At 48.5% G+C, this 23,796-nt stretch overlaps 1 protein-coding gene across 1 annotated transcript in view; it reads right to left on the bottom strand.

Moving 5' to 3' along the window:
- The window catches only part of PRMT3 (protein arginine methyltransferase 3), a 919,521-nt gene that overhangs the window by 182,485 nt on the left and 713,240 nt on the right, over positions 1 to 23,796 (bottom strand). The window contains exons 14-15 of the mRNA XM_078684663.1: positions 6,206 to 6,256; positions 5,921 to 6,008 (exon numbers count right to left, since the gene is read on the bottom strand). Coding sequence (XP_078540789.1) covers positions 5,921 to 6,008; positions 6,206 to 6,256 — 139 coding nt within the window. The remainder of the gene's footprint in view (positions 1 to 5,920; positions 6,009 to 6,205; positions 6,257 to 23,796) is intronic.

The raw sequence follows: 23,796 nt of genomic DNA on the forward strand, positions 1-23,796 counted from the left end.
CCCGCACGCCCTCGCCTCCGAGAACTACATTCTTCTAGGAGACCTCAACTACCACCTTGACAACATTCTCGACAACAACACCACCACCCTTCTGGACAACCTGTCCAATCTCGGACTCAAACAACTTGTTGACACCCCCACTCACATAGCCGGACACACGCTCGACCCTATCTTCATCTCCAGCAAGCACATCTCCTTCGATCACACTACAGCTCTCCACTGGACGGATCACAGCTGTGTTCACTTCAGCTACAAAACAACCCTGACCCACAACCGTAAACAATACATTCCACGAAGAAAATGGAACAAAATCACCACCGACCAACTCCTCACATCACTCAGCCAAAACACTCCCACCCTAGCAACGGACCCAGACCTAGCGGCCACCAACCTCAGGCATTGGATTACCCACAGTGCGGACGAACTAGCACCCCTGAAAAAACACCAGTCGAAATCATCCAGCAAAAAAGCTCCCTGGTTCAATGATGACCTTAAAAAATCCAAGAAGACATGCCGCACCCTGGAGAAGAATTGGAGAAAAGAACCAACCTCAGACAACATGGCCTCCCTCAAGACAGCAACCCGCAAACACCACCAACTGATTCGATCCGCCAAGAAATCAGCATTAAAGGACCGTCTCTACAACAATTCTCATAACAGCAAGGAACTCTTCAATATCGTCAAAGAATTCACCAACCCCCCCGCAGCATCCAACGACATCACTAACTCCCAAGACCTCTGCGATGCGCTATCCTCCTTCTTCTACAACAAAATTGCCGACATCCACAACAGCTTCAAGAATACTCCCAATGACCAACTCACCCCACCCCCTTCAGATCCCACCCCTCCAACTAACTACCTCAACTCCTGGAACCCAATCACCATTGAAGACACCATTCGCCTCATGAACTCAATCCACTCTGGCTCACCTTCTGACCCCTGTCCCCACTACATCTTCAACAAAGCTGACTCCATCATCGCTCCCCAACTCCGCGATGTCATCAACTGCTCCTTCAACTCCGCCACCTTTCCAGAATTATGGAAACACGCCGAACTCAGCGCCCTTCTGAAAAAACCAACAGCAGACCCCTCAGAATTGAAAAACTACCGACCCATTTCCCTCCTCCCTTTCCCGGCCAAGGTCATCGAGAAAGCCGTCAATAGCCAACTCGCAGCCTTCCTTGAATCCAACAACTCCCTGGATCCCTCACAGAACGGCTTTCGAGCCAAACACAGCACCGAAACCGCCCTCATTGCGGCGACCGACGACATCCGAGCACTCCTGGACAACGGTGAAACAGTGGCCCTCATTCTACTCGACCTCTCCGCCGCCTTCGACACGGTCTGTCACAACACCCTCATACAACGCCTCAACAACATCGGCATACAAGGAAAAGCCTTGGACTGGATCATCTCGTTCCTAGCCGGGAGAACCCAGAGAGTCCGACTCCCCCCTTTCTACTCAGAGCCCACCGAAGTCATCTGCGGCGTACCTCAAGGCTCCTCACTCAGTTCCACCCTCTTCAACGTCTACACGAGTCCCCTCGCCTCCATCGCACGTCAACACAATCTCAACATCATCTCCTACGCCGACGACACCCAGCTAATCCTTTCCCTCACCAAAGACCCCAACACCGCCAAAAACAACCTTCACGAAGGTATGAAAGAAGTAGCCGAATGGATGAAACAGAGCCGCTTAAAACTCAACTCTGACAAAACGGAGGTGCTCATCCTAGGATCCTCCCCCTCAGCTTGGGACGACTCCTGGTGGCCTTCCGCTTTGGGATCTGCGCCCACACCCACAGACCATGCACGTAACCTTGGCTTCATTCTAGACTCCTCCCTCTCGATGTCCAGACAAGTCAACGCCGTATCGTCCTCCTGCTTCAACGTCCTCCGCATTCTCAAAAAGATCTTCCGCTGGATCCCCCTCGAAACATGAAAGACTGTCACCCATGCACTGGTCACGAGTCGACTGGACTATGGCAACACACTCTACACCGGAATTACAACAAAATTGCAGAAAAAGCTCCAGCGCATCCAAAACGCATCAGCGAGACTCATATTAGACATCCCGCGCCGAGAGCACATCACCGGTCACTTAAAAAACCTCCACTGGCTTCCCGTCAACAAAAGAATTACCTTCCGCCTTCTTACCCACGCACACAAGGCCCTCTATAAGCTAGGACCCGAATGCCTCAATACCCGACTGTCCTTCTACAATCCCACCCGCCAACTAAGATCATCCAATCAAGCCCTCGCCGCAGTCCCGCGCATCCGAAAAACCACCATGGGTGGCAGATCCTTCTCCTTCCTGGCTGCCAAGACCTGGAACTCACTCCCCACCCACCTCCGCCTTACTCAGAATCACATCTCCTTCAGAAAAGAACTGAAAACATGGCTATTCGATAAACAGTAATCCCCTCCCCCCAGCGCCTTGAGACCCTCTGGGTGAGTAGTGCGCTTTATAAATGCTTGAACTTGAACTTGAACTTGAACTTGAACTTGAGAAAGGAGCGGGTTCTTCTGCTGACCCAATCCTGGTCTAGTAGCCACCACTACAAGCCTTTCACAGTCTCTTCTGAAATCTGAACATGGTGGGAAAGGTCTTATTGACGTTGGACCCACTGGGACTTCAGATCCCACTGCGGAGCCCACATATACCAACTGGCGTGCTCGACCAGCCTGATGCAGGAGGCCATCAGTCCCAGAGGCCTCAGTGTCGACCTCACTAATATTCAGGACCGAGGATGAAAGATTGACGTCTCATAGTTTGAATGTCATGGAATATCTCTCCTGAAGGAAAGGCACGAAACCGAACCGTGACAATGTAGTGGAGCATCTGATAGGGAGTGGAGTGTGACCTTGACATGTTTATAGTGAACCCCAAAAATGGCAGGAGGTCTGCCATAGTCTGGAGATGGCCGACGACTGCCTGGGGTGAGCTGCCTTGAACAGACAGTTGTTGAGAAAGGAGAACTACTGGCACCCATGACCTCCAAAGTTGTGCTGCCACCACCGCCATCACTTTCAAGAACACTCGAGTGGCGCGGGTGAGACCAAAGTGAACTGAAAATGCTCCTCCCCCACCACGAACTGCAGGTAGTGTCGGGAAGAGAAGAAATATGGAAACAGGTTTCCTGCAATTCAAACACCACCATCCTGTTTCTAGGGTTGAGAGCAGACAAGACTTGAGCCAGGGTGAGCGTTTTGAATTTCTTCTTCCGGAGAAATACATTGAAAGGGTGAAGATCTGGAGTAGGTCGGAGACCTCTGTCCTTCTTGTGGCCTAGAAAGTAGCGATAATTACAACCATCTCCTTCTTCTGGTGCTAGCAACCCCTTGACAGCCCCACTGGTCAAAAGGGCTTGCACTTCCTGCAGAATGGGTAGATTAACCTTCGTCAATTGCTGGGTGGATGGTGGAAGGTGCGGTGGGGAAAAAAAGGAAGAGTAAGGCATAACCTTTGAGGACAATATGCAAAACCCACCTGTCTAACATGTTCTCTTGCAAAATGCACCAGTCCTAAAACTGAGGATATCTTTGGAAGAGAGAGGATTTAGCGCATCAAGGATAGCTGGAAGTTGCAGCTTTTGACCACTAAATGTATGTAGGGGGAAAAGAAAGGTTAGTGTCAAAGGTGACCACAAGGTTTCTTACTTGCAGTGAAGTACTTAGGGGTCTCCTCAGACAGGTAGGCCATTCAAATGGGGATGATATGGTTGTTGTTCTACCAATCATTATTTTAGATTTGGTTGCATTGAGGCAAAGGAAGCTTTCAAACAACTGTAAATGAGTTTGAGGCAAATGGTGGACTTATCAAGTTGTAGGCCAGACTGATGAGAATGTGGCTATTGCATACAACTGGAAGGGAACCCGGTAGCTCCTTAGCACTTGTGTCAATGGAAGCACCTACAGGTTGAAGAGTGGCGGTCAGAGACACATGCATTGTTGTACGCTGTATGCCATATTTCGTGTTGATGTCTACTGAACCTATCAGACAATTTTCTTTCAGAAAGGAAGGAATGATCATTGCTAGGCAGGATTGGTCACACCCTCCTATTGTTGAAGTCTCTTCAGTAGCGTGCCTTGGCCCACCACATCGTGTGTCACGGGGAGGTCTACTGACCTGTGGCTGCTTGCCTTTACCTAAGGACACGTTTTGCATCATCAGTTTGAGGAGGGTCGCCTTCCAGAACCCCATTCTACATCGAGCACTAACTGCGCACCAAGGTTAAGAGCCGATAACATCAAGTACTAGAACAAGAAGGGACGCCCTTGAGACCCCCTAGCGAACATTTACATTGGCGAGGAAGTTAGCGCAACAGCTGACCATCACCTATCGCCGCATCAGTTTTTAAACGTAGATCCCAAGTACGGTATACTATGCAGCCCATTTATTAAGGATGCAACTGTAATTTTCGTGCGGCGCCCTCCTGTTGTTCTCCAAATGGGATAAAAACATCGCTGCCACCCCAACAGGGTATGCAAAGATCTTACTGAGGTGACTGAAGATCTATATTATTTTATCAACCCCGTGAACCCAACAAGAATAATAAATATAAAATATTCACTATATGCGAAGAATCTCTTCACAACGCCTGAGGGCATTGAAAACGACGATTGATGAGTTGTAGTATCTAACCAAAATACCTACTATAGAAGAAAGTTGTGCCCACCGTTTTTTTGTGATGTATATGTTTTATTGCAAATGACGGACTCCTGAAGAAGGCAAATGCCGAAACGCGCGTAGAGACTCCACCCACCGCTTTGCTTACTCCAATAGCCCTATGTACCATCATTGTCATTTGAATATGTGTATTCTTTTGTTAATAATTCTTTCACTTGTATGTTTTTTGATTAGCTGTTTTTTTGTTGCACAATAAGTATATTTATATTTGTCTGTCAGTTTATATTAATATGAAAAGAAAAATATGAAAGATGTATCAACCCACAAGAAAATGATTAAAATAAAACAAAATATATTTTTACATAAACACAATAGTCATCACTTTTGTTGTCTATATATGTTTGGATTTTGCCTGTCAGAATAGTTTCCTAGTTTGCATTTGGCTCAATTAATCAGCTCACTATAAGGTACGTTACCAATATAGTCTAAAAGACTCTTTCCCTACAAATAGTGAGTCTATCATTAGTAGGGGTCCCCTTCTTTCTAAATTGCTTTACCTAAGGTGGGACAGAACTCTTTCTCCTATGTGGGCTTGAGTGCTTTCCATTGCGATCACTGGCCTGAACCCAGACAGGTGTTCATAAAGCACAAAGTCTTGCTGCAAGTGCTCCTTTAGTTTTCTTGCCCACATCTTTTAGAATTTTTTGCAGCTAAAGGTAAATTTAAAATTTGCAACACGGTAACAGCATTGAGGGATCGGCCACCGGGTCCTTCAAAAGTGTGATGTTTCTAAGAGTTGTAAGCGGTGGCGTCTAAGGGGTGGTTAGGGTGCTACTCTGTCAGATACCAAAGAGTGGAATTGTTTCAAATGGGAGGCTGCATGGTAGTGTGCCTTACAAAAGGATGTACCGGTTAGGAAGCATCATCAGAAGTGGATGTGCCCCTGAACGGTCACAAACAAGTTTAGGGAGCTCGAGGTACAAGACATCTCTCCGAAAAAGCAAGAGAGTTTTTCTTCCCGATATATGATCCTTGCGCAAATCGACAAATATCAAGGCTACTTACAAAATAAAATGCTTTAATGTACTATTTCCTAGCAAGACATTTGTTTTCGCCCAGTCAGCACCTTGTGATTATTGGATGCAAAAATAATATTTTCTATTCTTCTAAACGCACTGTTAGTTATTATCATTTCAACCCCACTGCAGCCCTGCTTAGCAATGCCTGTTACATTACCCGGGTCACATCTACCCGCAGCAGGGCCTCGCCGCGCTCAAGACACAGCCCTACCTGTTTTTACTGAAATTGGATTGTCCAGCAGGAAAACGGTCTGCTTCCAGTGGGTTTTGGGGCTCTGGGGGCCGGTGGAGAACAGGACCTGTAATGACAGGGTTCAGACGTCACAGATGAAGGACACGCTTTTTAATAACACGCTACATTAACCCATAACACGAAAACAGTCAATCGAAAAGCAAAATATGCTTACTCCCAAACACCTCGGGGCTACACATAAACAGAAACACGCATTACATCCTTACTAATTACATTTGAATATGTAAAGTAAAAGGGACCGACCTTGTTGTTGCAATGCTTCTCGAACAAAACGTCGAAGTAACCAGCCAGCGCCTAAGAAAGCAAACACACAAAAAGGGGAAAATATACAGTAAGTGCTGCGTTCTTGAAACCGTTTTCACTTTTGCAATATTTAGTTTATGTCATGAGAATAACACCATCCCCCAGATTCATCATTGTCCCGTTTTGCGAGTCCTTAATAGCGATTATTAAGGAATCGCTATTAAGGACCTGCAAAACGGGATTCATGTAGAAATCGCAATTTTATTTGCGATTTCTACAGCTTCCTTATTTGCGATTAGCACATTGCTCATCGCAAATAAGGAATGACTCCCCATTCATTCCTATGGGCCTGGCCCATAGGAATGAATGGGGAGTCATTCCTTATTTGCGATTAGCAATTTGCTAATCGCAAATAAGGATGCGATTTCAAGGGTGCCAGGGGTGTCCAAAGGACACCCTGTAGCACCCCTGAAATGTAAATGTAGACTGATGTTGTGCACACACATGTCCAAAGAACATGTGTGCGTGTAACATACAACGTAGAAAAATGCACTAAAGTGCATTTTTCTAAGTTTTCACTATTTACCATGAAGTCAGACTTCGCGGTAAATAGCGGCCAAAAATAGCGATTTCGCAATTCAAAAATGGTTCATGCATTGCATATAAGGAATCGCAAATTGCGATTCCTTAAATGCATTCGCAATTTGAGAACTCGCAATTATTTGCGACTTCTCAAATTGCGAGAGCATGACCATTGATGAATCCCAAATGCAATTTTTGCGGGCGCAAACGGCCGATTTTTGCGATTCGCACCGTTTGCGCTTGCAAAAATGCTTGATGAATCTACCTGCGTGTTCGCAAATTTTACCAGAGTTAATTAAGGTTCCTTTGACAAAATTAAATATTTGATTTTACATCGCTTTCTTGGGCTTCGGAGGCCCATGGCATCAGGCCTAGATAATTGATGCACTACATCAGGATTTCATGCTCTCAAACACACTACAATAGTTACTACATTCTTCACTTAAATAACATCCCTCGTACTTCAAGCTCCAAGTATGTATGTAATGCAGGGACACAAATCAGGATGTTGTCACGTTTCGGTTTTTACCCTCGAGTTGCAAATATTTTTGGGGTTCAATTTATTTTCAAAGCAAACACATTGCACAATAGCTCATCAAAACTGTCTACAACCTTCCGGCATTCAAGTTGCAAATAACTTTTGGGTACATTGGTTGCTTTCAAACTTAAGGGCCAGATGTATCGAAAGGTTTTGCTCATTCTGTGTTTAAGGGGAAATATATTGATACATATGGCCCAAAATCTCCAACCGTGCTTCTTCTCTTTCTTAAGAATTTACCCAGAATGAAGGAGAGTCTGGGAGCATTATAAATAAATCACCATACATTTGTAGACTGGAACCACTGTCAAGTTCAAGTTGAGTTGACAGCTCACTGTCTTTCCTTGGAGTGCTCATTCTAACAGTAAGGGCTTTGCATTAACAAACCATATATACCAATTTGAGAACCTCACATATATTGACGCATACCTCGCCTTAGCAGCAACCAATCCTTTTTTGTGAAAAGGGTACTGTGGCTCTGTAAACTGGTGGCCAAGGCCTTGAGCTCGTGCTGTGAAAGTTGAGCCTACTTGTCCGGTGGACAAAACAATTGGTTCTGGGCGTCTGCGCTACAGTTGTACATCGAAAAGTGTGAGATGTTGAGGAACGACCAATTGCATTTAGCTGCACATAATATTTTCATTTTGCCGAAAGGCTTGCCATTTTCTAAAAATATAAGGTTGTCTCTAATACTACGTTTCCATTCATAATAGCTACAATGGTTTCGCCCTCAGACATCAGCCTTACCCAGTGCCGTAGCTTCAAGGGGGTGTTTAGGGAGTTACACCCCCTACTAAATGGATTTTCTGATGAAGTGTTGGGTACAGGTGCTTTCAGTTGGGTATGGAGAAGTGTCTGTCGGATTTCACCAACCGGGTTGGGAGGTGTCTAGCAGGTTGTTTCTCTAAAAGTGTTCGATGAGCTGCTACTTGATGACCTTCTCGAGGACTTTGACTAGGAAAAGGGTGCAGTGAGATTGGGCGGTAGTTCCGGAGTTCTTGTGAGTTGGTGGAGGGTCACTCGAGGAGAGGTCTCACTTCTGTGTGTGTGCATGCTCCTGGAAAGGTGGCTGTGGTGATGGATGTGTTGAGAATGGTGGTGTGTTGGCAGCTGATATCCTTACTCTCTAGGTTGAAGGCAGTTGTCCATGGGTGACTTTTTACAACTTTATGTAGACATTTTCCCTGAAGGACCCTGAAGAAACCCCTTAGGAAGACAGTAGGTTGGCGAGCCACCTGACCCATGGATGCCCCAGGAGCCAGGTTACATGCTCCAGAGAAGCCTGGTGCATAGGGGTGAAGGGATGTCGAAACCTGTCGTAGACAACAATGGAAGACTTTGAAGAAGATGCCTCTGGAGAAGACTGTTAAGGAGTCCAGTGGGATCCAAACGTGGATTCCTGAAGTGAAAAACCTGCAAGCAGAGGGGACAGAGTCTATGCCACTCATAGGTGACAAGGAGGCACGGTAGCACAATGCCCACCAATGCTCGGAGGTTCAGAAGATGCACCGGCGACCTTGTCGCTGCAGCTATGAGGACCAGGCAATGCTGAGGAAAACTAAGAGCCATGCACAATCTGTTCCACGTAGAATGTCGATGTCTAGGTGGTCTGTGTCCGGCGGGAGCACCAACAAGACTGGGTAGCTGCAACTGGCGTGGACAACGAAAAGGAAAACATGGGTCAAGCAAGGTGCAATGGACTCACCAAAGGCAGGAGAGTCAGAGCAGGCTCTGAGCAAGCAGGGGAGCACACTGAAGCAAGAGAAGACCCTCAAGAGGACCCAAGTTGAAGGCACAGGAGTCACAAGAGGACTACAAGTAGCCCACAAAAGTCGGAGGTCCACTACGCAGTAAGGACTCTGTCTTCAGGAGGTGAGGTGCTGGAGCGACTTGTAGCCCAAAGATCTCTGGAGTACAGAGCCAATAAGGTTTGGCAACTGCAAGTTGACACAGTGCACAGGGGTTTGATCCCAGCAGCCCCATCGAGGGACACTGTCCTCCAAATTGCAGCCTTACCCTGGGGCGTAGCTTCAGGGGGTGTTTAGGGAGTTACACCCCCTACTAAATGGATTTTCTGATGAAGTGTTGGGTACCGGTGCTTTCAGTTGGGTATGGAGAAGTGTCTGTCGGATTTCACCAACCGGGTTGGGAGGCGTCTAGCAGGTTGTTTCTATAAAAGTGTTCGGTGAGCTGCTACTTGATGACCTTCTCGAGGACTTTGACTAGGAAAAGGGTGCAGTGAGATTGGGCGGTAGTTCCGGAGTTCATGTGAGTTGGTGGAGGGTCACTCGAGGAGAGGTCTCACTTCTGTGTGTGTCCATGCTCCTGGAAAGGTGGCTGTGGTGATGGATGTGTTGAGAATGGTGGTGAGTTGGCAGCTGATATCCTTACTCTCTAGGTTGAAGGCAGTTGTCCATGGGTGACTTTTTACAACTTTATGTAGACATTTTCCCCGAAGAAACCCCTTAGGAAGAGAGTAGGTTGGCGAGCCATCTGACCCATGGATGCCCCAGGAGCCATGTTACATGCTCCAGAGAAGCCTGGTGCATAGGGGTGAAGAAATGTCGGAACCTGTCGTAGACAACAATGGGAGACTGTGAAGAAGATGCCTCTGGAGAAGACTGTTAAGGAGTCCAGTGGGATCCGAGGGTCGATTCCTGAAGTGAAGAACCTGCAAGCAGAGGGGACAGAGTCTATGCCACTCATAGGTGACCAGGAGGCACGGTAGCACAATGCCCACCAATGCTGGGAGGTTCAGAAGATGCAACGGCGACCTTGTCGCTGCAGCTATGAGGACCAGGCAATGCTGAGGAAGACCAAGAGCCATGCACAATCTGTCCCACGTCGAATGTCGATGTCTAGGTGGTCTGTGTCCAGCGGGAGCACCAACAAGCCTTGGTAGCTGCAACTGGCATGGACAACGAAAAGGAAAACATGGGTCAAGTAAGGTGCAAGGGACTCACCAAAGGCAGGAGAGTCAGAACAGGCTCTGAGCAAGCAGGGGAGCACACTGAAGCAAGAGAAGACCCTCAAAAGGATCCAAGCTGAAGGCACAGGAGTCACAAGAGGACTACAAGTAGCCCACAAAAGTCAGAGGTCCACGACACAGTAAGGACTCTGTCTTCAGGAAGTGAGGTGCTGGAGCGACTTGTAGCCCAAAGATCTCTGGAGTACAGAGCCAATAAGGTTTGGCAACTGCAAGTTGACACAGTGCACAGGGGTTTGATCCCAGCAGCCCCATCGAGGGACACTGTCCTCCAAATTGCAGCCTTACCCTGTGGCGTAGCTTCAGGGGGTGTTTAGGGAGTTACACCCCCTACTAAATGGATTTTCTGATGAAGTGTTGGGTACCGGTGCTTTCAGTTGGGTATGGAGAAGTGTCTATCGGATTTCATCCAACCCGGTTGGGAGGCGTCTAGCAGGTTGTTTCTCTAAAAGTGTTCGGTGAGCTGCTACTTGATGACCTTCTCGAGGACTTTGACTAGGAAAAGGGTGCAGTGAGATTGGGCGGTAGTTCCGGAGTTCATGTGAGTTGGTGGAGGGTCACTCGAGGAGAGGTCTCACTTCTGTGTGTGTCCATGCTCCTGGAAAGGTGGCTGTGGTGATGGATGTGTTGAGAATGGTGGTGAGTTGGCAGCTGATATCCTTACTCTCTAGGTTGAAGGCAGTTGTCCATGGGTGACTTTTTACAACTTTATGTAGACATTTTCCCAGAAGGACCCCGAAGAAACCCCTTAGGAAGACAGTAGGTTGGTGAGCCACCTGACCCATGGATGCCCCAGGAGCCAGGTTACATGTTCCAGAGAAGCCTGGTGCATAGGGGTGAAGGGATGTCGGAACCTGTCGTAGACAACAATGGGAGACTTTGAAGAAGATGCCTCTAGAGAAGACTGTTAAGGAGTCCAGTGGGATCCAAGGGTGGATTCCTGAAGTGAAGAACCTGCAAGCAGAGGGGACAGAGTCTATGCCACTCATAGGTGACCAGGAGGTACGGTAGCACAATGCCCACCAATGCTGGGAGGTTCAGAAGATGCAATGGCGACGTTGTCGCTGCAGCTATGAGGACCAGGCAATGCTGAGGAAGACCAGGAGCCATGCACAATCTGTCCCACGTCGAATTGCGATGTCTAGGTGGTCTGTGTCCGGTGGGAGCACCAACAAGCCTTGGTAGCTGCAACTGGCATGGACAACGAAAAGGAAAACATGGGTCAAGCAAGGTGCAAGGGACTCACCAAAGGCAGGAGAGTCAGAGCAGGCTCTGAGCAAGCAGGGGAGCACACTGAAGCAAGAGAAGACCCTCAAGAGGACCCATGGTGAAGGCACAGGAGTCACAAGAGGACTACAATTAGCCCACAAAAGTCGGAGGTCCACGACCCAGTAAGGACTCTGTCTTCAGGAAGTGAGGTGCTGGCGTGACTTGTAGCCCAAAGATCTCTGGAGTACAGAGCCAATAAGGTTTGGCAACTGCAAGTTGACACAGTGCACAGGGGTTTGATCCCAGCAGCCCCATCGAGGGACACTGTCCTCCAAATTGCAGGGAAGACAGTCCAGGCATTTAGGGAGCAACAGAACCACCACCTGTGTTGCTGAGCCTCGGGATGTCCGTAGAATGTCAGGAGCAGGAGACCGGTCAGCTTCATTGTGGTGTCTACAGATGCAGGGGAGTGACTCCTTAACTCCAAAGGGAGATTTCTTCGGGTGTCCTTGATGCCCACAGGTCTTTTGGAGACCCTAGATGAAGCATAGACACAGATCACGAAGAAGACTTGTAGAACAGCAAGACCAGGAGTAGGAAGAGTCCTCCTTCGTGCAGTCTCGGTTCCAGTCGAAGTCCTACAAAGTCCAAGTGTCCAAACGATTGAGGAGCGATGTAGTTTCAGGATTGAGTCTGGTCCCACAATGAAACAGAGGGCACACCCACAAGGGAGCACTTAAGTACTCTTTAGAAAGGGATGGGACGACTTGGGGATCCTACCCAGAGGAAGGGCTGGACAGAGGGGAGGCTACTCCATGCAAGGAGGGCACCAAATGTGCCCTACAAAGCATTCTGTTGGCCCAGGGAAGCACCCCCACTGTAACCCGATATATCTGTTCATCCTCTTTCTACATTGCACATTTATGTAATTAACATCTTAAGATTACAGTATGTGACATTTTTATTCACATATAACTCCAGATAATAACTAATGCTTTACTGTTAGTTTATATACTAATAATTAACAGATTTGAAGGTTTATTGTTGAAAGAATGTTTTGAAAGTCATATACTGGTGAAACGTGTCAGCTGTATCATGAAATGTATGTCTTAATTTATCAAGTGATATATGTTGGAAAATGGCTCTCTCTGAAGAGTCACCTCAAACCTTTTGCCTTCATCCTACTCTTTTTGCAGATTTTTTTGTTGGCTAGAGGGCTCTGGGCACTTTACCAATGTTGGCCAGTGCTAAAGTACATGTGCTCCATTCTCTAAACATGGTATAATTGGTTTACACCTGTTTGGAATATCTGATTTACTTGTAAGTCCCTTGTGAAGGGATACATCATATACCCAGGTCCTGTTAATTAAATGTTTTTAGTGGGCCTGTAGCACTGATTGTGCCACCCACTGAAGAAGCCTTTCAAACTTGTCCCAGGCCTGCCAATACAGGGCATGTGTGGGTAGTTTACTGCAGCTTCGATTTGGCATTTAAAACTACTTACCAAGACTTAAACTCCCCTTTTATTACATATATATGGCACCACTAAGGTGAGGGTGCAAACTAAGGGGAAACCCAATTGCAACGTCCTAAATGTCCCTGGCTAAAATGTAAACAGCACCTTGAATTTATTATGGGCATAATGAACCCTTCTAAGATGGCACTGTGTGTTACAGCCCAACTGTAGTCGTGTTTTGTTATTGTTTAATAGCAACAAAAACAATAAAAAACATTTAAAAAAAAAAAAAAGAATAGGCCCGAGCTCTTCATCCTTTTTTTAGGAATGAGGAAATTTCAAGTATAACAACCGTCTCCTCTTTCCGAGTCTGGAATCCTCCCAATAGCTCCCTTGGAGAGCAACAACTACACTCCTATAACTGAATGCACAGAAAATGTGCTGTAGTACGACAGGAATAGTGAGGGGGCCGTAGAAAAGGCAGGGCGTAGCCATTTTTAGTGGTCTGCAAAACGTGTCGGGTGAGATAGAGCGACAACCTGGGAGGAAATACTGATTCAGCCCCCCACTGCAAGACTGATGCCCCTACTGGCCCGCAAGCTGCATGGCAGACCCACATCCACGGCCTCGGAAGTCTGTGTCTGTATATAAATAACACACAAACATACTTGAGTTTACTTAACGTTCCTGCTATCCATTAGTAGTTAGTACTTCTTTCGGAGAGGTCATCAAAAGATTTTTTAAGAAGTAGCCTCACCGGGGGAGGAGCTTCGCGCGCATCCAAGATGGCCACGTGAGCACAGGGCTCCCGAGGACCCTTGCTGCATCCCGCATTTATCCTGTACAAAATCCTGATTTGATGGTAGATCATTGAAGACACAACCCGGCTGATGTACTAGCAGGTTTTTGGGTCGAAATCGGATGCAGGGTCCCCGAGCTTTGCCGTCTTGAACTTCGCGGCCTTCTCCATGGGACAGCCTGGACCTTGAGTGGTGGCAGTGCCCGGGTCGTAATTTAACAACAGCGGCGTGCGGAGATCGGACCACAGCCTCACTTCACTTTCGGTTTCGTTTCTCCGGTGCACTGCCTCATTTATGCTGTGTGTCTGTTGATCGGACGAGCCCCGCTGTCAGCTCGTTGAGTTTCGAGCGGGCAACTATTTGGTGGTGTTCTCCTCTTGGCTCAACTTTGCCTCCTGTGTTTCTGTGTGTGGATTTAAAGGAGCCATTTGGACCAGATCCCAAGCCTCCCTTCGGGGCACCCGACTCGCCATGACGGGCAAGCCTGAGGGTGAGAAGCGGAAGGTCAAGACCGCCATCCGTGGAGGTTCTACCCAGACTAACGTCATGGATCGCTATACACTTTCTAAAGGATCCCCTGGTGGCGCACCTAAGCCCCGGGAAGAGGTTGTCGATGATCCTGCTGTGCTGGCGGACTTAACACTACAAGATGTGATGGGCGCCATTGCTGGCATTCAGTCTTCTATTGGCCAACAGTATATAGCCTTGGCCCTGAAATTGGACACTGTGGCTACCGCTGTTAACCTCATTCGCACTGACTTGGCCAAGACAAATGAGAAAGTGAAGTCGTTAGACCTGAAGACATCCAGCCTTACCACGGACGTGTCCGACTTGCAAACAGAAGTGCGCAATCTTCGATCTGCTAATGACTTTTTTGCTCGTCGCTTGGAGGATTTTGAAGGCCGCGCACGGCGCAATAACGTGCGTATTATTGGGGTCCCGGAAGAATCTAGTCCACTCGCCACTGATCTTCAAGTGGAGGACCTCATTCTTAATCATCTGGTACCAAAGGGCCTGAGCAAATTCTTTGCCATCGAACGTGCGCACAGGGTGCCAGGGGGACAGGCGAAGCCCGGTTTTCCCCCCCCCGTACGATTATTGCACGCATCTTCAACTTTAGAGATCGCGACGCCATTTTGCAAGCGGCACGGATAGGCGGCCCTACGCAGTTTGAGAACCCCACTGTGAATTTTTATCCAGATTTTTCTCAATCGGTCCAGAAACAACGTATGGGATTTCAAGGTGTGAAACGGCGACTAAGGGATATGGAACTGAAATATGCTATGTTATTCCCGGCCCGACTGCGCGTTGAATATGACAATCGAAAATTTTTCTTTATCAGGCCTGAGGAAGTGAGTGACTGGTTGGACACTCTGCCGACTCGCCGCGCTGGCCAGGAACATGCTAGTGGTGCGGAAGGGGGACTGATGGACCAAGAATGATTTCGGTGCCTGTGTCCGGAACATTTTTCAACGTGCTCAGCCGGAGTTCACTGACTTTTATTGATCATTCCGTTTGTATCTCGGAGGTAGCGGGGATGGCGGGACCCTCTCCTCCTCTGGGGTATTCTTTGTGTAGATTAGTTCATGTTTGTATTCTCTAGGGCGACAGGCACACTGCAAATTGGGGTGGCTTTTGAGTCGGTGCAGGGGTGCAGGGTGGGGGGAAGTTGTGTTGGGAACGTTGGGGGGAGAGGGGGACGTGTTCTGGGGTTGTTTGTTTTTTCTTCTTCAAGGCACGGTACTTTCATTATCTTTGACACTGGTGTGATGCTCATTTTGCGATGGGAGTTCATTCTGGTCTTGGATGGGGGTAGAGGGTTGAAGGTATTATGCTGGAATGTGAATGGGTTGGGTGATCACATAAAGAGAGGGGTGGTCATGCAGCTGCTGCGGCGCCTTTCGCCTGATGTCGTTTTGCTACAAGAGACACACTTGATAGGAAACACTTGCCATGCTCTTAATAGAAGGGGTTATCGTCTTGCTGCCCATTCTGGTTTTACATCTAGTTCTAGAGGAGTGGGTATTCTGCTTAGGGTTTCCCTCCCCCTCGAAGTTGATGATATGATCCTCGATGCCAGGGGTCGATATGTTGCACTTGTCGGGCGGTGGGAGGGAAAGCCAATCTCGTTGGTGTCAGTTTATGTCCCCCCGGGTTTGCAATCCACGACATTCACGGACCTGGGGCGGGTGGTGCTGGGTCTCCCTGAGGGTGTTTTGATACTGGGTGGTGATTTTAACTCCGTCATTTCTGGCAGGAGCGACCGCTATCCCCCCCCCGAGATCTTCCTGCGGCGCAGTCCTGGTTGGGCGACTTCCTGGAAAGATTGGGCCTTATAGATTGCTGGAGACTAATGCACCCAGAGCAAACACAGTTTACTTTTCACTCGGGGGCTGATGGCAGTCTTTCTAGATTAGATTATATCCATATACCGGTCCCCTTCGATTGGAGAGATTAGACACCTGGCCCGGGGCATATCGGATCATTCCCCTATTTGGTTTCATTTCAATCTTAGCATCGGGGCCGAAGCCAGGGTGGCTCCGATTAACCCATGGTATCTCCTCAACCCCAAGACACGCGCTGAATTGATTAAATCGTTTGATCTGTATTTTACTGAAAATGTTGGTTCTGTATCCTTGCCTGTCTCGTTGTGGGAAGCTTTTAAGACTGTGATCAGGGGACAGGTATTGTCTTTGGTGGGGTGTGCCAAGAAATGTAAGAACGAGACAATTGTTCAGCTCGAAACAGAAATTACAGACCTGGAGACTGCATTGGATCGGGGGGTGTCTCGAGAAGCATTACATGTCCTCCACCTTAAACAATTAGAATATAAAACTGTGGTTACTGATGCGGCAAAGTCGATGAGTAGGGCACAGCAGGGACGGCTCTATGATGTGGGTGATAAAGCAGGAAAATTGATTGCCTGGCTGGACTGAAGAGAGAGAGCGAATCGAGTGGTTCCGGTGATTGTGACGTGTGATGGTGTGGGTGTAACTGATCCTGTTGGCATTGCTTTGCTGATCATTTCCGAGAGGTCTATACCTCGGTGTCCGACAGGCCTGAAGAGGATTCGTACTTGTTGCTTCGGGACATAGCGCTGCCCTGTTTGTCGGAATCGGAGCGTGATTGCTTGGATGCCACGCCCTCGGTGGATGAGGTGGCTCTCGCACTGCGCTCCCTTCGATCCGGCAAGGCTCTGGGTCCCAATGGCCTTCCTGTGGAACTGTATAAGTTACGCCCTGATACTTTGGCTCCCCATCTACGTGCTATGTTTCTGGCTGCGCGAGATAATGGTTCCCTCCCCAGAGAACTGGGTCTTGCGACCATTGTGGTGTTCCATAAGGAGGGTAAACCACGGGATCGCTGCTCGTCTTATAGACCCATTTCGCTTTTAAAAGTGGAACCCAATATCCTCGCCAAATTGCTTGCTAATCGTTTGATTACGGTTATTGGCGACCTGATTCATCCGGATCAATCCGGTTTTATCCCGCACCGTAACACGGCCTTAAATTTACGACGTCTGCATGGTGTTCTCGCGAGGGCCCCGACGCTGCGTGAACCGGCCATCTTGGCGTCCTTGGACGCCACGACGGCCTTTGATACAATCGAGTGGTCTTATCTCTGGGCGGTTGTAGGAAGGTGGCTACCTGACTATGGTTACCCCAGATTTTTTGCCTTGTGTTTAGCTGGTTTTTGACTTAGTTGGCCTGGTTCCCTGCTAATCAGGGCCCCAGGCTATCTGCTCTCTCTGTAAAACGGATTCCATGTACCCTAGGTACATACCAAAATTGAAAATGGACTCCTTGTCAGCCCCTGTACCATGCACTATAGGTGCTCAGGGCATAGGTGCCACCAAGGCCTACCAGGGGCTGCAGCATATCTTTTGCCACCCCTGGCTGGTTCTTAAATTGACACAACTGGCTGATCACTCAGCTGGGGTAAGGTGGTGTAATCACCCCTTGCTTAGATATAGTATACCTATATCTAAACCTATATCTGGACACATATAAACCTGTGAGCCACTCCTATGGAAGGCCTCATCAATCCTGGAGGCAGAGTGCGTGGTTTAATGTGAGATGGAGCTCTAGCATGAGCTGAGCCTGTCTACAGCTGTCAGGAACAACTCCCTAAGCTGTTCCGGGATAATACCATACCATATACTCTTAAGTGCATTATAATCCACGCGGTTATATAGCAACTTTGGTTTGGCTTTATCAAAACATGTCGTGTAAGGTGTCATACGATTTGGAATACTATCCCCTCGCCAGTTCTGGCGACGGGGATAGCATTCCACCCCTCTAGAGGGGTAAGACATGTTACTTTACTTAAATGCGGTTAATTTCTAAAAGGACCTTGGATCCACAAAATGGATGCTTCTGCCACAGACACAAGTCTGACCCCCTGAAGCTGACCGAAACTCAGCCAAGGGGGCCTGGACAAAGGGTTTCCTGTCGCAGGGAGGTGTCACACCCCCCCCCCAGACAGGAGATAGTGGATTGTAGCAGGGAGGTTTGAAAGAAACCAGACACTGCTTGGGGCGCACAAGGCTGCCCCTTGCATAAACCGGCCAAACCGGTTCTGGGGCACCCCAGCCCCCGACCCAGCGCGGCCTGGATCAAAGGAAAGGGGTGTAACCACCCCCTTCCTAGGTCCCACCCATAGGAGGGGACCTAGCAGGTAATCCAGCCCCCTAGATTGGTATAAGAATGGGAGCAGTGCCAAAGCACTTCAGATTATCCTGATGAAACATAAGAAACGAAACTCTGGACCCTTCGACATCCTACTCGACGTAGAAGACTGAAGAATCTCCCTTGTGGTCAAGGAGTGACCACCCTGTGCAAACAGGCACCATCCAGCACATCGACGTCTGCTTTGTTGCAGTTCCCGCCGGAACTCGAGCGACAGAGATCGACGAGATCAAGCTTGCCTGCCTTCTAACAGCCCGATCCACAGTCCCTGCAGAGCTGAGACCTGTGGAGGCGACCGGAAGCGTGGGGCACGCCATCTTGGAAAGACCACGAGACGCTGACCGTGCAGCCCACGAGTGACCCTCGAAGCTGTACACCGGGGTTTGAGAAGCCCCAACCCTGAGCCACTCTTGCACCGAAGTTCAGCCCTCCACACTCGACGAGTGCTGCGTGGGGCCCTTCTGCTGATTTTGGCTCAACGCGTTGGCCCAGTCACTTGCCAGCCGGCTTGTGGCCCCTGTGCCGACGAAACTTGAAAAACAACCTGCGATTCTGGTTGCTCCAGATTTGCACCAGCTCCCCCGAAAAGGAGCCCCCACTCTGACCCTCCTGGTCCGAGTGAGAAGCAATCTCCCGGTTCGGCGTGGATTGCTTTTGCCAAGTGTTGTTTGCTCCAATCTTGAAGCCGACAGCGCCGACGGCGAGAGCCTGCGTGGGACAGATCGTGACCTGCTCTTGGACTTCGTAGATGCCCCAGAGCCCACGTGACAGCGGAGAGAAGCTCCTCGACAGCCACCTGATTGCGCCCGACATTGCCTGGCTCCATCCTGGTTCCAACCTGGTCACTGCTGAGTGACCCAGACTCTGTCCCCTCTGCTTTCAGGTACTTTTCGACTTTGATCCACCCTTGGATCCCACCGGACACTTCTCCTTCCCAGCACCTGCAGCCTCTTCAGCTTCAAGCACCAAGAACCAGCGTGACGAAACCCGACACTACTTCGACCCTGTGCACCCGCTTTCTGTGGGTGAGGTAACATTGCAACACCGGTGTTCCCACACTGGTACACACCTCTAGGGTCTGTGTCTTAAGTTTTATCCCTCTAGGTTCAGCGGAAGTGTCCTTAACTTCTATTTGTGTAACTTTTACGCACCATTGACTAACATTGGTGCATGTGTGCGCTTTCAGCGCTGCACCCGAATCCCGCGGGCTTTTCCCGACTTCAGCATTGCTTGTCCCGACTGCTCCCAGCGATTCTCTAGGCCCTAGGCCTAACCACTGTTCGATTGGTATCTCTTATACCACTTGTTTAGTATATGGTTTGAGTGGCCCCTCACCCTCATCCATAATTGTGCAACTTTGTATGTTATACTGTGCTTTTGATTTAACGCTTGTGCCCCTTTAGTCATAAAGAGTACTGGGGATTATTTTAAGTAATAAATACATATTTTTATAATATATACTTGTGTGGTGTCCTTTCATGTGATATTACAGGACTGTGATTGGTAAAACAGCTCGCTTAACACGACCTCTTGAGTTAAGCTTTTAAGGCTGCTTAGTCTATGCTACCCTTAAGATAGCTTGTCTATAAGGTTGATTTACAACCAGACACCATAAGGGGATATTTGGACTGATACAAGGTGGTTCCAGAATTGGAAACATCATATATCAGGCCAACTTCTCACATTGGTGAGCAGCGGTGCGGATTTGAGCTTGCTGTTTGTTTTACCATTGCAATCTTTTTATCAAATTGAAAGATCACATCAAGTACCTTAGGTACATATAAATCAAAAGCTTAGCATATTAAGTTCTACTGAACTTAGTAGTTGTAGATTAAAGGGATTAGCACACCCTGACTACAACACACTAGCAAGGTACAGTAGGAAAACACTTAGTGTAGGTAAGTGCACCACTTACACCTCACTAGCCGTCATGTCTGGCACAGGTGAAGCTTCAGGCTCTCTGCCTGTGACAGTTGACCTTACCCAGGCAACTTCCAGCTATGACAAACTTAGCCACAAAGACTTGTGTGCCTTGTGCATATCAAGAGGGCTAAAAAGGGGCAGAGGCCCCACCATTCCAGCTCTGATAGCCATTCTAGAACAGGATGACTTAGTTAAGGCGAGTATAGCTCCCCTAGACTTAGGAGATGGAGTGAACCCCCCTGTAACTGATACCACTCCAGAGGAGGAAGAAGTAGAAGAGGAGGAAGAGGAGGAGGAGGAGGACTCAGATGTAGAGGACCCAGAAAATCAGGATCAGAGGGGTAACCAGGTTGTAGTTGCCAGGCTTAGCCAGGCCAACTTAAACCTACTGGGGAATGGAGAGGGCCAGCAGCTCCCCAGACCCCATAACCACATTCTCCCAGGCAACAGAAGGGTGAGATCTCCATCAGGGGACTCTCATATTTCTAGTGCCTCAAGGGAATCTGAGAGAGGAATGACTTCCTCTCAGAAGATAGAGCATAGGGCCAGAATGAGGGCTGTCAAACTCCAGATAGAGAGGGAGGAGGTAGCCCTGGCTCAAGCTAGACTTGCTTTGGCAAGAGAGAAAAGAATGTGTGGCTTAGATGCCACTGGTGTCAGCAATATTCCTAGAGAGAACCCCAGGTCCTATGATAGTAGAAACCTGACAAAGATTGTGCCCCCCTACAAGGAAGGGGATGACATCCACAAGTGGATAACTGCTCTTGAGAGAGCCTGCATGGTACAGCAGGTTCCTGAGGAACAGTGGGCAGCAATCTTATGGTACTCCTTTTCAGAGAAAGGGAGAGATAAGCTCCTCACTGTTAGACATGAGGATGCAAACAATTACAAAGTCCTGAAGAGTGTTCTGATAGATGGGTTTGGCTTAACCACTGAACAATACAGGTTAAGGTTCAGAGATACCCAGAAGACACAGACTCAGGACTGGACTGATTTTGTAGATTGTGCTACTAAGGCTCTGGAGGGTTGGCTACATGGCAGCAAAGTACATGACTTCACAGGATTGTATAATTTGATTATGAGGGAGCAGATCCTAAGTAATTGTCAGAACCAGCTCTTACACCAGCACCTGGTGGACTCAGATTTGACCTCTCCCCAATAATTGGGAAAGAGGGCAGATAAATGGGTCAGAACCAGGATTAGGCCTAAGAATCAGGACAGTAACCAGAAGAAGGAGTCTACCAGGCCTCAAGATAAGGGTGGGGATAAAAGTAAAGAAAAGACTTTCCCAGGGCCCCAAAACTCCAAGAATGGGGGTGGGTCCCAAGACACTACCTCAACTGAGAAAAAGCCTTATTGTTATGCCTGTAAACAGGTTGGGCATTACAAAACAGACAACTGTTGTCCCAAGAATAACAATAAAGAGAATATACCTCCAACACCAGTTCCAACACCTCCTGTCACTGTCAGCAGTAATCTCCCAGGAAGTGGGAGCACACCCAGGAATCTGGGTGGGTTTACTTTTGGAGCACAGGTGGATCCTGGCCTATCCAGGTCCCCATCCCCAAATAATCTTGTTTATGAGACTGGCATGGGGTTTGCCAACTTCTCTGATTGCCCAAATACCTTGAGCAAATATAGATAAGAACCCATCATCAATGGTTTGAAAGTTGAGGCCTTTAGAGACACAGGGGCTAGCATCACCATGGTGGCTGACTGCATAGTCCCCTCTAAGCAACTTTTACCAGGTGCCACCTACCAAGTAACAAACATTGATGGAATCCAAACAAATCATCCCATGGCAGTAGTAAGTCTCAGCTGGGGAGGTGTCACTGGCCCAAAGAGAGTGGCAGTGTCATCAAACTTGCCTGTGGACTGTCTACTGGGTAATGATTTAGAAATCTCAGCCTGGGCTGAGGTTGAACAGGAAACCCATTCTAGAATGGTAAATGCCAATGGAAAGGTTAGTGGGGCTGTGATGGCTACAGCCCCAATCCAAGATGTCCTTCCTGAAAAGGTTGGTAGGGCTGAGCAACTCTCTGCCCCATCTTTAACAAAAGCTCTTCCTGAACAGAATAGCAAAGCTGTTATGGTAACAGCAGAAACCCAAACTGAGTCCCTTCCTGAAAAGGTTGATGGGGCTGTGATGGCCACAGCCCAAACTCAAACGGATATGTGTGTTGTGAAGCCTGAAATGATGGATAACTCCACACAAACTGAGAGCACAGAGGAGGACGAGAGATCTCCCCCTCACCAGACTTTAGGAAAGGATCAGCCTCCTCAGGGAACTGATCTTACCCCTGATGAAGGAACTGCCCCAGAGGTGGTTAGGCCTAGCCTGACAGAGCCTCTGATGTCAGTGGACCCTTCTCAGGTGGGACCCTGTCTGGAGCAGGTAACCTGCCTCTCTCTACCTTGCCTTAGTCAGCCCAGGGCTGCAGAGGACAAGGACAGTGAGACCCAGAGGGCCCCCTGTCAAATAAAGCACCCCCATCAACAGATTAGGGGCACCAAAACTAGTAGCCCTAGTAAGGTGAAAACTTTAAAAACTCCTGAGGGAGCCCCCTTAAAAAAAGTTAGGGACCTCCCACAGATGGATTCTGTTGGGCACAGCCAAACCTGCGACCCAAAGGGCCCAAACCTGAACTGTCCCTCCAGCAAGCCAAACAGAGGGACCAGCCTCTAGCTTTAGGTAGCCAGAGGTTGACCCTGAGAGCACAGTGCAACTCAGTTGAAGAAAGAAAGGCACACATGGTGGAAGATAATTGGAGGAAGCTGAGCCCTAAATTATTGGAGCCTCACTTCAGTACTCCATGTCCAAACCAGCCTTTAACTTTGCATAAACACGCCCAAGGTAGTGATTCCCTATGGTGGAGACCCTCTAATACCCCAAGGGTGAGGGACTGCTTAGTGGACCATGAGACAGGGGGTACCCATGCTAGTGCAAGTACTTCCTTATATGGCCACTCAGGCAATATAGGCTTACCTGGCCAAGGATAGCCTTATCTCCTTTCGTTTGGGGGGGGGGGGGGTTATGTAGGAAGGTGGCCACCGGACTATGGTTACCCCAGATTTTTTGCCTTGTGTTTAGCTGGTTTTTGACTTAGTTGGCCTGGTTCCCTGCTAATCAGGGCCCCAGGCTATCTGCTTTCTCTGTAAAATGGATTCCATGTACCCTAGGTACATACCACAATTGGAAATGGACTCCTTGTCAGCCCCTGTACCATGCACTATAGGTGCTCAGGGCATAGGTGCCACCAAGGCCTACCAGGGGCTGCAGCATATCTTTTGCCACCCCTGGCTGGTTGTTAAATTGACACAACTGGCTGATCACTCAGCTGGGGTAAGGTGGTGTAATCACCCCTTGCTTAGATATAGTATACATATATCTAAACCTATATCTGGACAC

This window comes from Lissotriton helveticus, chromosome 3_2, assembly GCF_964261635.1.
Source record: "Lissotriton helveticus chromosome 3_2, aLisHel1.1, whole genome shotgun sequence".
In the NCBI taxonomy this organism is placed as follows: Eukaryota; Metazoa; Chordata; class Amphibia; order Caudata; family Salamandridae; genus Lissotriton; species Lissotriton helveticus.